Consider the following 16,081-nt stretch of genomic DNA (forward strand, 5'->3'; position numbering starts at 1 on the left):
TTAATTTGGTTACTACTGCTAAGTTAGTATTTGTTTGGTAATGTTCTACCCAGATTTTGACATGTTTTGCTATATGTATTAATTTTAAAATGTCACAATATAAGTATGTTTCAACCTTCTAGTAGCACTACTCCATGATATGTGTCATATGGGATGAATGATTTTTACCAAAAAAAGAAAGAATGTTGTGGTTTACCGTAGAAAAAGAAATAAATGCATCCAAAAACAGTGAATTGCTTTTATGAAGCATTAAAGAGCAAATATCACTCATCATTGGAATTAAATATAAAAATATTTGTTTGAAAATATAAATAAAACAAGGGAAATGTTAACTTGTGCCCTTGGGGCACAAGTTTAAAAACTAAACATAGAAACTTTTTCTTGAAAATTGTACATTCATTGTATTAAAAGTCTAAAACTTTATATTTTCAATGCAAAAGTTGTCTTTTAATTCTATTTTTAGTTTCTTAACTTGTGTCAGGGCACAAGTTAACATGACCCATAAAATAAATACTAAACAATTAACCAAGCAATTGAGTTATGTTAATGAGCTATACCAATGACAAATCGTTTAGAACCCGAATTTAATTCCTAGATAAAACAATTTTTGACTCAAACTATCCTTATCCCACGACCGAATCTGAATGACTAGGACCTTTTCCTTCGGAATTGCCGAATCCGGATTAAATTGAAGGATTAACATAAAAAAAACTAATTGTTCATGTATCGTAGAAGAGATTACCTAAAAATTTGTCAAAAAATAACCACTTTAACAACACACACAAAGGAGCAGTCAATTTTTTTCTTTGACAAAAAACACTCAAAGAAAATTAAGACCCTAAAAAATGACTGACGAAATAAAATATAAAAAATAATTTTAATTATCATAAACAATTTTAATTATCATAAACAAATACAAATGATCTCAAACTTTAATAAAAATTGCCAAAAATAATCACTTTTTTTTTGTGGTGGCCGGGGTTTGAACCCCGGACCATGTATATTTTTATGCATTGTCCATACCAACTGAGCTAAGCTCACGAGGACCAAAAATAATCACTTTAACTTACTTTCAAACTATCGTGCCCTAAAAATATATTTTTTAATTATATAAACAATTATTTTTAATGATTTGTTTGTTAAAATTTTATATGTTAGGGACTAATTCAATTTTATTTTTTTGTAGGAAAACAAAATTGGATTAAGAGAAAAGGGTTAATGTTGCTTTACCCTCTGTAATATAGATCATTTTCGGTTTTACACCCTGTAAATTTTTTTTTTAAATTAACCCCCTGTAAAATATTTTTGTTTTGATTTACCCCTTAATAGGTCATTCAAAAACCAGAATTTCTGAAGAAAAAAATAAAAAATTAGTTTTTGAATGACCTATTAAAGAGTAAATCAAAACAAAAATATTTTACAGGGTAAATAAAAAAAATATTTTACAAGATATAAAACCGGAAATAAACTATATTACTGACAAAACACTATTAACCCAAGAGAATATCGTAAAAAGCAATTTAGGTTTTTCACTAAGTCGTCGTAAATCTAAAAACAACAAAAGGACAAAATAGCGTTTGGAAAAAGCAAAGCTTGGAACCAAATCCTACGTTGGAGGTTACGAAACAACACAACACAACACAACACACTCTGTTCATTCTTTTCTCGCTGTCTTCTTCAAATCCTTCCATTTTCATGAACCTTCTCTCTCGCTGCAACAAATGATTTGGTATTAAGATTCCACCTTTTCTCTTTCTCTTTGTATTCCTGTTTTTTCTCCAAAAGGGTATCGCATAATGCTTTTTGTTTTTCGATCCGTTGCATTTTTTCTGAAAGATATTTGTTTTTGATCATACCCTTTGTGTGTTATTTATGATTTTTATATGTTGTTTTGCTTAGTAAGAATGATAGTGTGTGTGTGTGTGTGTGTGTGTGTGTGTGTGTGTGTGTGTGTGTGTGTGTGTGTTTTGATTGTGTGGTTATTATGAATTACTAGATAGTTAATGTGGTTGTGTAGTTGTTACGAGCTATGTAGCGGCGTGTCCAGTTCACTGGCACGATACATGTAGTTACATTCAATCACTTATATCTTTTTCAATTATTACTGGTGTCTACGTGGCGGTGTGTATTAGTGTCTGTGTCGTGTACGGTGTCTCTCTCTGGGTCAGTGTCCGAGCTTTATAGGTCATGACATGTGCAATCTACTTTGTGTGTTTTGTTAAAGATTTGATTTGATGGGATGTTTAGTTCATGTATTTGTGTTGTGTAGTTTCTATGAGCTATGTGACGGCGATGTTTGTAATTGAAGGTGTGTATGGTGCTTGACATGTCTAGGCGTCTGAAACTGACACAACATTAGTACATGTGTTTATGTGTCGGTGTCGATGTCATGCTAGTGCTTAATAGGTTATGAGCAATCTATTCTGTTTAGTCCATGTATTTGTGTCGTATAGTTGTTATGAGCTATGTAACAACGACATTTCCAATTGAAGGCATGTCCAGTGTCTGACACACTAACGCGATACCAATACATGTGGTTACATTCAATCACTTATGTATATCTTTTTAAATTATTACGGGCGTCTGTGTTGTTAATATATATAATTTGCTGTTAATATTTTGAATTTGTTGTTAGTTAGTTTGTTTAGTATATAGCTGTCAAAGCTGCCAGTTAGTTTGTAGCATAGTTGTTAGTATAGCTGTCAAATGAGTATACTTACCCAATTGATGAATATAGTTTAGGAATTCATTATACCCAATTGAAAGCTGTATATTAAACAATGAAACTAACAACAAATTAGAAATATTAACAGCAAATTACAGTGAATTAAATATATTAACATATGTATTTGTGGATACCGACACGAGTCACGACACTGATACACTTGGTTACACTCAATCACCTATATCTTTTAAACTATTACTGGTGTCTACGTGGCGGTGTGTATTAGTGTCATGTACAGACTACAGTGTCCATGTCAGTGTTAGTGCTTTATAGGCTATGTGCAATCTACTTTGTGTGTTTTGTTAAAGATTTGATGGAATGTTTAGATCCCTAAAATTGCTGCTATAGAATAATTTTCCTCAAAGCTTATATTTTTTTAACATATTTTCCTGTTTAGGTATGACTCATGAATTAGTAGATAGTTCATGTATTTGTGTTGTATAGTTGTTATGAGTTTATGGAGCAGTGACACCTTAATTGAAGGTTTGTCCCTTGTCTGACACCGATAAAAGAAATTATTATTAATTTCTACGTGTTAGTGACCAGTGTTTGTGTCAAATATTTTCCTGTTATGAGCTCTATAGGTTATGAGCAATCTACTTTGTGTGTGTTAAAAATTTGATGGGTTGTTTAGATCGCTAGAAATTGCCGTTCTGCGTTCTAGAATGTTTTTCCTCAAAGGTTACATGTTTGCACTTTGAATGAATGAAGAGAGGATGAGTGAGTTTATAATGAGGTGAATGATTCCATTTCCTACTAGTCTTTTGAGTAACTCTTCTGTTAACCTGTCTTGCCATTGCATTTCTTTCAGCTTTAAGTTACATATTTTGTGCTTAGTGCCTATTTCTACACTGTTGTTAAATGACGGTCATGGCATGTCGGATTTTTGGATAACCGCCATAGGAAATTTATGAAGGAATTCTGCCATGGTGGTGCCATTGGCCGCAATGGTGTGTTTATATGGCGGATTTTTGGCCTTCCTCGATATTCCATCATCTGCCGTCGACAACATTTTTCTAGACAGAAACACCATAATTGTTGTTTGTTGATTGATGAGATGCAAAATATTTGATTTTTTTTTTGTGTGGATCAGATTGCTATCTTTTTTTTTATCAGAAAAGTTATTACTGGAATTTGTGTCTTGAAACTGAGAGATTACTTAAATTTTACTGTGACTAGAGTAATAAAGTTTTTTCAGAAATTGAATAATTTGATTATTCAACTATGAAAATTGGGTGTGGTATAAAAAAGTAACAAAAACTTATCTATAATCAGGTTGTTTGATTATAGAGGTAATTGAAAATCTTCACGTCCGTACGAATTTTTTACTTTGTAATGTGAACTCTCTTAAACAATGATTTCTACTAATAGTCGATGGTTAAAGGCGCCCACAAGGCACTAGTAGGTTTTAAGGTCTGTTTGAGAAAGTTTATGGAAACAACTTATGACATGTACATAAGTTGTTTCCACTTTCCAGCTTTATTTTCATAAGCTGTCCATAATAGTTCTAAACATGATTTGTAGCTTATATGAAATAGTTTTAGTTTAACTTTATTTTATCTTTTGCTATAGAAATTGGTTATACATAAGCATTTATATGATAAGCGGTTATGCAATAAGCACTTAATTAAGTTGTTTATCTAAACAGGGCCTTAAAGCCTTAAGGCAAGAGGCTACAGAAAGCGCATACTTCGCTGAAGAAAGGGACTCTTAGTTAATGAAGATAGCATAACATTGATAGTTTGCAAAACCCTTATACAGTTACTGCTAAGATAAGAACCTCAGAGATTGACCTCTATCCCCCTCTGTCCCCCTGAGACGCTCACCTCGCCTTTATTTGAAATCTGAAGCCTTTGTTTATTTGCATGATTAATAACCGCAGTTTAAGCTCATCGATCACCTTACTGTTTTGGATGTGACTGCTAAGTACTATTCCATTCAGGGTGTCTTATGTACCTGTTTGATGTTTTGTTTCCCATTTTTTCGTATTTTATATAAAAAATTGTTCTTTCCCCATAACTAAATATTGTCGCGTTGTTTGATTTGGACAACACTTGGAAAAATGCATAGTTTCAATATATAATCCATAACTAAATCATGCTTGTCCTTTTAAATTTGTTCAATTTGGTTTTTGAGCTTTGAATTTGTCACTCGGCCTAATTCGTATATTTAACCGATCAGTTTATTATTTTTCTTCAAATTTTTGCAGGTTGTGCTAAGATTTGACTGGATTTTGAAGCTTATTGTATAGTTTTGATAGAGAGAATGGGTTATATTGGTTCTCATGGTGTTGCAGCTCTGCATAGATACAAATATAGTGGTGTAGATCATTCCTATGTGGCAAAATATGTACTACAGCCCTTCTGGACTCGCTTTGTTCACTTTTTTCCTCTATGGATGCCGTGAGTACTTTTGTCATTTCTTTTGTTATAACTCAGTTGCTTTAATAATAAAAATATCTATTATTTTATACTAGATGAGATATGACGTAAAAAAATGTTTTTAAGTGGGAGCCATTTCCCACTTCACAAGTCAGTTTTGTAGAGTTGAGTTAGGCCCAACCCAAATTCTAAGTTGGTATCCGAGTCTATCCAATATTCATTAGGCCCACCCTCTATCGCATCGCGCCACTCGAGTCACACTCGAGACGTCCAATTTTGGGTGTTAGGAGGTATGAGAGTTCCACATTGGGTGAGATATGACCTAATAAAGTGTTTATAAGTGAGAGACATCCATCGACTTAGTTTTGTAGGGTTGATTCAGGACACATTACGAAATTTGTATGTGAAATTGAGATTTGTTATTCTGTGAAATTTTTCTCTTATAATAATATAGTATCATTGATTCATTGTTATGTATCTTCATCTTGATCTTGATACTATCATTTCTAGTTTAAATGAGCACGCAAAGTTAGCCATATCCTTAAGGTATAGAGAGGGTTTGGCGGGAATTAAAAAGAGGATAAAATTTCTCATTTTTACTATTCTGTTGATACTCTTGGTTAATTATCCTACAATCCTTTTACTTTTATTTTTAATTTCTTTATCACTAACTTCTACCTTTTATTTCATATATCCGCGTTACTCGGCATTTTGGCTTCTGCGATATTTTGCAGTCCAAACATGGTAAACCTTTGCTTCCTTTATTTTGTAGTATCATCTGTAATTGTTACTGTTATTACGATCATAAGCTATATCATTGGCTCTGATATTTGTTAAATTGTTTTGTTCCAGATAACTCTGATGGGATTTATGATGCTACTATTGTCTGCATTGCTTGGTTATGTAAGTGAAACCTGAGTCCATTAATCATCCTAATCCATAAAGTCGAAAACATAATAGTGATAATTTTCCTGTTCCTCACATTAATTTTTATTTTGCGAAATGATATACAGTGAAATCAGCAATTTTTGGAAACAAGCATATACGAAGTACCTTTAATATTGCTGATTAATTTCATGATTTATTGAGATTTTCTTTAGTAAAGTTTTCGATACATGTTTGTGGAAATGATATTTCTTAATTTTATCCAGATATACTCACCTCAATTGGACACAGCTCCTCCAAGATGGGTTCATTTTGCACACGGGCTACTTTTGTTTTTATACCAGGTTGGTTAAATTCTCATATTGTGGTACCAGTCTCTTGATGGTAACCGATTTTGGTAAATTTCATGCTTCAATATATATTTGATACTTGATAAAGAAGTCTTTTGAAATTGGTTCCTTTTTATTTAGTTCCTATATTTAAAGAAATATCGTGCTTTAGTCCTTTTTTTTGTGCGACTCTCACTATCTAGAGATCATATTGGACTTCGACTAATCCGAGTCAAGATGAGTGCACTAAAACACTTCCATAAATACGGTGTTAAGCTTTTTCATTGCCTATTTTTTTATTCTCGCCAAGGACTGAAAAACACACTTTTAATGACGAAAGCACACTATTTTTGTTAAAGATTCTTATGGTTTATCAATAGGAGTCTTTTGTGTTATGATGACTAAGTTTGTGATTAATTTGTTTATATATAGACATTTGATGCTGTTGATGGGAAGCAAGCTAGACGAACGAATTCTTCAAGTCCATTAGGGGAGCTGTTCGATCATGGTTATTTTCCTTCACCGTATTTTTCATTCTGTTATTATATTTTTCTTCATGTATACATGAATATCATTGATGAAAGATATTTTTGACTATATTGCAGGGTGTGATGCACTTGCTTGTACAGTATGTCTCTTTTAGCTTTTTGGCTATTTTGTTCAAACCATCAAAAGAAAATAATGTCATCTTGAGAACTGCTTTTCAGTTTGAAGCACTTGCTTTTGGGAGCACATCCATGTGTGGAAGAAGTACTTTCTGGTGGTGGTTAATATCTGCAGTTACATTTTATGGCGCAACGTGGGAGCAGTAAGTTACCATGTTCTTGTCCTGTATATAGCATTGTATTTGAATGAAATGCATCTGATTCTCAAGCCTACATCTATTCTAACAATTCGGCATGATCGGACAATTTGATACTGTATTCTTCACATACTTTTAGACAGTATAGCAATATTGATATTCTTTTAAATGTTTTTGATGCAGCTATTTCACCAATACACTGATACTTCCTGTTGTAAATGGACCTACGGAGGGTCTTATGATAATATACCTCTGTCACTTTTTCACTGCTGTCGTTGGTATGCCCTTTCTGTGAGTTTTTATGGTAAATTAAATTTGTATACAATGATAGTGTAAAATAGTTTTATACAAACATTCAATCAAATTTCACCTTTTAGATATTTATGCAGATATTTTAGAAACTAATAAATTAATAACTTATGTAAATGGTGAGATCTTATTGGACGTTTGTGTATAACTTTTTTTACACCATCAGTGCATGCATATTAAACTCGTTTATCATTACATATGCTTAAAAAGCCAATGCGTATTGTTATTGTTGTAATTATTTTTCTACAGGTGCTGAATGGTGGGCTCAGCAATTTGGAAAGTCTTTGCCTTTTTTGAATTGGTTGCCTTTTATTTCTGGTAAGACTCTCCGTCTTTATATTCTTTATCTCGGACAAAGGCTTAATTTTCTCTATTCTTTAATGCTAATTGCGATAATGATTATACTTCGACTTGAGTTTGACATCCCTAATATTTTTATTTTTTGTATATGGAGACAATTGTTTTGTACATTTAACCATTTATTTTGTAAGAAATATTAGTTCTATCGCCGGTGTTAATTATGCTTGTCCAATATGATCTGGTTTACACAACCTTCAAATGATATAGTCGAGCATTACTTGAAAATGATTATTGGTCTATTTATAGTTAGTCTCATTATTGTGTAAGTTTTTGATATACTGTTGCTTGATTTTTGAAATTTCTTTCCGGATTTCAGATGTACCGACATACAGTGCTATATTGTGTTTGATGATAGCTTTTGGAGTCATACCAACCGTCGCACTCAAGTATGTATAGCTAAAACTATTGAAGTTTAATCTTTTCTAGCATGCACAGTACCGCATTAGTCCTTGGCATAAAGTTTCTGCATTCTTTTCCAACTTTTAAACCTGAAACAATTTCTTTTAGGTTAACTTTATATTTTGTTACTGCATATTGATCCTTGTGTTTCTGTATACTTATTTACGAAGTTATTTGATGAAGGTTTTTTCAAATGTTAACATTATTATTATCTATTGGTTCTATGCAGTGTTATCAATGTTTATAAGGTTGTGAAGTCGAGAAATGGAAGTATGCCTCTTGCGTTAGCAATGGTAAGATTTTTTCCTATTGGAATTCTTTCCTATAATCTGGTTACTTTGTTGATGGTTGCTTTTTTGTGTGCAGCTTTATCCGTTTGTTGTCCTTGTCGGAGGAGTGCTTATGTGGTATAACTCAACTCAAGACGCGTCATTTTTGTTTCTGGTTTTCTTTTAAATATAAGCTTATACTTAAATGATTTTGTTGCAGGGATTATTTGTCACCATCTGACATCATAGCCAATTATCCACATTTAGTTGTCATGGGAACTGGGCTTACTTTCGGATATCTTGTGGTAAGATAGCTATGTCTTAAATCCGTAGAACTGTTGAGTTTTGTAAGATAGCTTCTAGGGTTGAGGTAGGCTTAGGCCTTGTTTGGATAAACAGCTTATTTTAGGCCTTGTTTGGATAAACAGCTTATTAAGCGCTTATAGCATAAATGCTTTTCATACAAGTTTTCTTGTATAAACTATTTCTATAACAAAAGATAAAATAAAATCGAACTATTTTCATACAAGATACAAGCTGTTTTCATAAACTATCACAGCCAATGGATATGTCATAAGTTGTTTCTATAAGCTCTTCCAAACAGTTTCACAATTGCTTATGCTAATAGATAAACTTAATTAAGCCATTGCAAACAGACCCTTAGACTTCGTCAATTTCTTAGATAAGTTATAGTTTTTTATTACAAAAATAACCACATAATTTCGTTAGTAAATTCACTAACTTTCATAATTTGAAATAAAAGTTCTTTGCTTGCCACTATGATTGTGGTAGGTTCCACTTCCCTTGGTAGTTTCTTAGTATACTTCTAAAATTATGGATCTTGCATTTTAGATTCCTTTATGTACAATCTAACTCCTTACAGTATGACTTTTACTGATAGAAGCTCAATTTTGCAGGGAAGGATGATTTTGTCTCACTTATGTGATGAACCAAAAGGCTTAAAAACTGGAATGTGCATGGTATTAAGCTGTTTTATTTGGATGTTAATTTCTGAATTATCTTTGAGTTCAATACTTGAGTTGAATTTATGATGTAGTCTAATCCATGTAACCGACTCCACCTAGCACGAAAAGGCTTTGTTATCCTATGAGTATCTAATGAAGTAATGAATCAATAATTTTATAATAATAATTGAGTTCTCATCGTTCATGACGTGTTCATGACGGCAAAGAAAATGTTAGCTCAACGAAAAGCTTTGATCAATGTAGCCAAATTCATTAAAGAGATATTAATTGTTAAAGTTTATTTCACAAAGATAATTAATGTAAGCATTGTTCATCTTGTACAGTCCCTCATGTATCTACCACTTGCCATTGCTAATGCACTTGCATCAAGGCTAAATGATGGGTATGTACTGTGATTTTACTTTCTAAATTCCGTTGATTGATGTTATTTAATTATTACAGTAACATTTATCTTATGGAAATTGTTTGATATATTTTTGGCAGGGTTCCTTTAGTTAATGAGAGACTAGTTCTTCTTGGTTACTGTGCATTTACAGGTACATATACCCGGTTTAATCATTGATATTGCAGGCCTCGAACAATTTACTCCACACAACTTGCGAAAATTTAAAACGGTCCATGAAATTGAAAATCATCAATTACGTTTATTCTTTTGGATCAGTTAATTCAATCTTTGATATCATCTCAGAGAGACTACTGTGATCGATGAATTTCAGTTTCAACGATTTCTTGAAAATTTATTAATATCAGGGATGGAATTTTAGTTTTGTTTTACAATTGAGATGTAGTACTTATGCAGTTTATTGTATATCACTTCAATTTTTCCTGCCTGATGATTCTGTTTCTGCAAACACAGCATCGCTTTACTTGCATTTCGCGACATCAGTCATTCATGAAATTACGAATGCCCTGGGAATATATTGCTTCAGGTAAGTTAACTTGAACTAAATTAGTGTCTAATGTATTGTTAGTGTATATATAAAATTTGTTTTCTATGCTACTATATGTGGAGTTTTTCATTGAAATTAGTACATAAATATATGTTTTTGTTGAACTTTGTTTTTGGAACAGTTGGTGATAACTTGTCCTAAGCTATGTGTCCGGGTTGGCAAACATGTGTCAGTGTCCGACAGACAAACAACTCGGACAAGTGTCCTAAAAAAACCTTTGACACGTCTTGGATGCTTCTCACACACAAGTTTATCTAAACGATGTTAATATTTTAATTAATCATAATAAGTATATATGTATTCATGTCGGTGTCCATATCATGTATGTCGCCGCATTATAGGTCCTAAGTGTGGTTTTTTCTCTTTTGTTTGGTGTCTTTATTAAGAATTTTGGTTATCTATACAACTATATGTGTATCATTTGGCAAATTAGTACATAAATCTGTGTTCTTGTTCAACTTTGTTTTTTGACAAGTTGTTGATAACTTGTGCTTGCTATGGCATATTTTTTATTTTGTTTTTGTTAAGAACAGTGTCTTTTGATTCTAAGTGCTTTTCTATTGTTCCATTGCAGGATAACTAGGAAGGAAGCTTAAATCTACCAAGATTTCATTTAGGTATGCCCTTTTCTAATTCATTGGTTGAGTTTTTGGACATTTTCTTGGATCACTTTTGTGAAAGGCAAAAGTGATTTTGGACAAGTAAAATTGATTGACATGTTAGAGTATTCCCGAGTAAAATTGATTCTCTCTAGAATGGATTCTAGCACAAAATTAGGAATTTGAGCTTTTGCCTCCGAACATAATTTTTTCTCAGATTTGTTATGCAACTTACTTTTACGTGAATGTATCAAAACTTAAATAATTATACATCAAATTAACTTTTGATCAAAATGAATTAATTCATAGTTAATTTTCATCGCCGCAGAACCAAACACACAATCCATTTCCTCTCTCCATGTTTTGTTGATTCACTTTTTTTTGTCATTTCAGCTTGCAAGTCAAGAGAACTACTGGCAAGGTTTTGGTCAATACTAATTTTGCTACAAGGAAAATTTTCATTATGTATTGATTCTTAGATAGGTTAGGAGATTTATTTGTGGAAAAATTTCATTTTCACCACTATGAATATATTCATGTTAGCTTTAATATGAATTTAAAAGGAAAATACCTCTTTTTATTTTTAATGTATGGTTCCATCTTCAAAAAAGGTATGGTTCCATCTTATCTTCAAGTGACAACCTTGGCTTCCCATGAGGAGCAAATATTATAAATAGATGAAGAACAAATATGAGAAGGTGAGAAACTTTGGAAGAGATGAATGGTACTTAATAATTTTCAAAATATAATAATCTCCTTGTTTAATTAAATAGGACTAACAATATATCTAATAATTTAAATTTAAAGAGATGAGAGGTGTTGTACCAAGCCGGTTACCCTAGAATCACTTGCTTTGTTTTTCAACTCTGGCGACCTAGGTTCGATACCCTCACACACGCAAAAAAGGTGTTGTAGGGTTTACTATGTCTACTTCTTTATAGAATATGATATATCGTCAAAGCATCGACATAATAAGTGTTCAAAAAATAACATATGTTAACATGATTTGTTCAATTAATTCTAAAATTTTAATTACATACTAGCATCTACATAAGTAAATAATATGTTATCCAGTTATATCATGTCAAAAACAAAACATAGAAAATGACTCAATTGAATATTTTAGTGTCTAAAATTGATGAACTTTGAGAACTAATTTGATTTAGGAGCAAGGTAAGAATACAAAAAACTCAACCATAAAACAACATAAAAAGTTATTTGGACTTAGAGGCAGTGTTACTACTAGGAATGCAACTAGGAATGCAACTCCATATCGATATACCATACACATTCAACGGTCATTGTTCGTTGCTGTCTTTGTCACAACATTCATAAAAACCACGCATAACAGAATCAAATTACAATAATTTTACATAAAAACCACCCACAACTAATTCACTTTTCCTTTCCTTTACTTGTTCTGAACAGAGACAAAAGTTCATGCTTAGCATGTATGGAAAAGGTCGATTAACAATTTTCGTCATCACATCCTTCCTCTCAAGAACCATGCATGAAACAGTTCTCGGTACAGACACAAGAATACGTTGCAAAGGAGAGATCTGTCCAAAAGATGGATAGAAAACATACTGTAATGAGACGAAGAACATGGTAAATGTAAAATAATAAATCATATAAATAATACGCGACAAAAGGCAAGTTAATATACAAACCTTATCAGGGGTGTAACTATTCCCCTTTAGGATATAAGAACATATAAGATCAACGTCATTGAGAACCCGAACAACTTCAAAGATATCTTCAGAAGTATTGGCAGACCGATGAATTTTCTTAACAACGAAGAGAAGATTTCTTCTATTAAGGGTTTGAAGACGGGCACGAGTGAGTGAAATCTTTGCACCCTACACGATAACAACCAACATTAACCTCACCAAAGAAATAAATAATACATGCATTGCACACAAAGACAACCATAAACTTACCAAAATCTATTATTCAACCGAAGCAATACCATGGAGAACACTATCAAACACCTCAAACTTAGTAGTCACACTTCCATCACCAACAACAATTTCAAACTTGAACCTAAGACATTATGTGCCAAATTGTCAATACAACAACCAACATAATGACAATCAAATTCCAGAGTGACAATCATTCAAAATAAATTATAATGTAGACTTTACATTGGGATAGCAATGAAATTGGTCTGTTTGCATTCATCACATTGATAGAATCCATTTTCAACTTCCATAATTCTCTAGCATTCACATAGCCGATACCACCACTGATCAGCTCTAAGAAATCTAACAACTCTTGCACAAACCACGAACAAACCATCCTCTGGAGTAGCAACCCACTTATGTATTGTTTTGGTTGGATACAACCTATCAAAAGAACAGGAATCAGAGCTAACCATATCATCAAACTACATGCAACATAAACAAATAAAATTACGTTGCTGTTGTAAAAAAGGATGCTTCCTTAAATCATAAAGAAGTCTCTTATTTTTATTTTTTACGGAAAACACAAAGAAGTTAAAATACTTGGATTGCAAAAAAACAAGAAGTAGAGATCCAAATAAATGATTACCGCATCTATCACTTTGTAATGTTAACTCTCTAATATTTTGAAATGTACAAATTCCGATCAATAACGAAAATGTCCAGTGATAAATTAAACATTAAAGTTTTGTGAGAATGTGTTTGATTAATTGATAAGACAATATGATATTATATCCAAGCATCTACATAATTGGTGTCCAAAATATACCAAACATGTCACCGCCCATATGTGTCGGTGTGAGTATTGGTGGTCGAGACCATTGTGTTTGTTGGGATGATTCTGGGTAGGAGGATTGCATGTACGCTGGTGGTAGGTTAAAGCTTTCATAGGGTGATGATTGGTGGAAGCGGTGACTTGATTATGCCTGGAGAGTGAATGAATGTTGGGATCGTTGATTATGCACTATAGAAATCTGATCAATCTTCACCTCCTCCTCTTCACCATAGATCGGATAAGGGTCATCATCGTCGGTCTGCATGTTCGCCATTTCACAGTTAGAACATGCAAAAAAAGTTGAAAAACAAGGATATGTTCGCCAAATCAAATGGAGAACAAGGATATTTGTATCAATAATTTTGAACAAGTGGCTGATATATCATTTTTTTGTGAGGGTCAAAAAAAAAATTCATCAAAAACAGAACAAAGAAAATGACTCAATTGAATATTTTTATGGTTAGTAAAACAGTAAGTTACAAAAATGAGTGTCCCAAATTGATGAACTTTGTGAAAAATTTAATTTCGGAGCAAGGTAAGAATAAGTATTTTGTCAACTAGAAATCAAACTTTGGTTTGTCACATTGTGAGAGTATATCCTCTTTCGCTATAATCAACTCCGTTAGTGCGTGACTTTTTTAATATGTTTGTGTGTGCGTGCGTGTGTTGAAAATAATATTTAATATAAACATTATTTACCAATAGTTAGAAATCTTAAAATAACAAAATAATATTGAAATAATACAAAAATAAATTAATTTTTTTACTTTTACAAACTTTTTTTTTTTTTTTGCTTTTGCACCGTCTAGGATAGGCTTTCTAAACAATGGTCTGTGAACTTTTGTTCACTTTTAGTAAACAAATACTCCCTCCGTCCCATATTACTTGACCTGGTTGACTCTGTCACGTATGCCAATGCACAATTTTAAACTTAAATTTCTTTAATAATCTAGTAGAAAAAATTACGAAAATTTGATATTTTGAAAATATTAATCGAGACGAATCTAACAACATCTTATATGCTATATTTTGTTTTTATATATTAGTTGAAAAATAGCGTCAAAGCATGGTACATGAATAGTGCAAATATTCTAAATAGGTCAAGTAATATGGGACGGAGGGAGTACATATTAATAACATAACCTAGAAGCTTAAAAAAACTCAAGACTATACAAAAGACAAAATTATCAAAAGGCAATGTTTAATGTGGCTCCTACATAAAGTAAAAACTTGAGTTGATAGCGTTTGAAAATAGAGGGAATTTGAGAGTGAAAATATGAAGAAAGATTAGGGGTTGAATTTTGGGGGTTTTGAAATACAGTAGACAAGTACCATCCCATATCATCATCAATAGATGAAATTTAAGAGTTAAAATATGAAGAAAGATTGGGGGGGGGGGGGGGAATTTTGTGGGTTTTCAATAGTTGGAGTTTGAAACTGAACATTTGGAGAAAAATTAGGGGGTGAATTTTGTGGTTTTCAATAGAGGGAATTTGAGAGTGAAAGTATGAAGGAAAATTAGGGGTTGAATTTTGTGGGTTTTCAATAGTTGGAGTTTGAAACTGAACATTTAGAGAAAGATTAGGGGGGTGAATTTTGTGGGTTTTCAATAGAGGGAATTTGAGAGTGAAAGTATGAAGGAAGATTAGGGGTTGAATTTTGGGGGTTTTGAAATACAGTAGACATGTACCATCCCAGATCATCATCAAGTAAATTGATTTCTTTCATTGCGTAATCAATACTTCTGATTTTTTTTAAGACTCCACTTTTTACAATATTATTTGTGCTGAATTAGAGTCATTGGACCTTATAAGACTCCACTTTTTACACTTATGTACTGAATTTCAAAAGAACTCAAGACTATACAAAAGACAAAATTATCAAAAGACAATGTTTAATGTGGCTCCTAGATAAAGTAAAAACATGAGTTGATAGCGTTTGAACTACTGCAGGGCCGACCTAATGTATTTTAAGGCTTAAAGCGAAATTTAAACAGTGGCCTTTTATATGCGTTTAGATATAATAAGATAAAATTAAGAAAAGAATTCCATAAGTTCCTTCAATCGAAAGTAATTCTATATGATGTGTGTCAGACACTAAATAAGTATTTTGTCAACTAGAAATCAAACTTTGGTTTGTCACATTGTGAGAGTATATCCTCTTTCGCTATAATCAACTCCGTTAGTGCGTGACTTTTTTAATATGTTTGTGCGTGCGCGCGTGCGTGCTTGTTTTGAAAATAATATTAAATATAAACATTATTTACCAATAGTTAGAAATCTTAAAATAACAAAATAATATTTAAATAATACAAATATAAATTAATTTTTTACTTTTACAAACTTTTTTTT

At 32.1% G+C, this 16,081-nt stretch overlaps 1 protein-coding gene across 2 annotated transcripts; it reads left to right on the top strand.

Moving 5' to 3' along the window:
- The first annotated feature begins 1,588 nt into the window (after positions 1-1,588).
- Positions 1,589-11,628, top strand: AAPT1 (aminoalcoholphosphotransferase 1). 2 transcript variants are annotated; one of them, XM_085716430.1, is made up of 19 exons: positions 1,589-1,729; positions 4,935-5,850; positions 5,959-6,009; positions 6,258-6,335; positions 6,753-6,828; positions 6,926-6,948; positions 7,028-7,128; positions 7,306-7,400; positions 7,681-7,749; positions 8,108-8,177; positions 8,420-8,483; positions 8,557-8,597; positions 8,680-8,764; positions 9,377-9,439; positions 9,769-9,827; positions 9,929-9,981; positions 10,302-10,374; positions 10,970-11,012; positions 11,388-11,628. In XM_085716430.1, exons 2-18 carry the CDS (start codon positions 5,848-5,850, stop codon positions 10,989-10,991), a joined length of 1,026 nt encoding a protein of 341 aa, XP_085572556.1. In that variant the 5' UTR covers positions 1,589-1,729; positions 4,935-5,847; the 3' UTR covers positions 10,992-11,012; positions 11,388-11,628. The 2 variants fall into 2 exon arrangements, with proteins under 2 accessions (XP_085572556.1, XP_085572557.1); XM_085716431.1 differs by lacking the exon at positions 1,589-1,729 and having other exon boundaries at positions 4,953-5,127; positions 5,841-5,850.
- Positions 11,629-16,081: the final 4,453 nt, after the last annotated feature.

This window comes from Medicago sativa, chromosome 6 (genome assembly GCF_051527215.1).
Source record: "Medicago sativa cultivar Bolivia chromosome 6, Bolivia_mono, whole genome shotgun sequence".
NCBI lineage: Eukaryota > Viridiplantae > Streptophyta > Magnoliopsida > Fabales > Fabaceae > Medicago > Medicago sativa.

Bases quoted from the DNA above. Each gene is read 5' to 3' on its own strand.
- AAPT1 (XM_085716431.1), top strand. From the start codon at position 4,991: ATGGGTTATATTGGTTCTCATGGTGTTGCAGCTCTGCATAGATACAAA. The intron at 6,949-7,027 runs GTATGTCTCTTT...ACTGCTTTTCAG, and splicing joins GTGATGCACTTGCTTGTACA to TTTGAAGCACTTGCTTTTGG. The intron at 8,484-8,556 runs GTAAGATTTTTT...TTTTGTGTGCAG, and splicing joins TGCCTCTTGCGTTAGCAATG to CTTTATCCGTTTGTTGTCCT.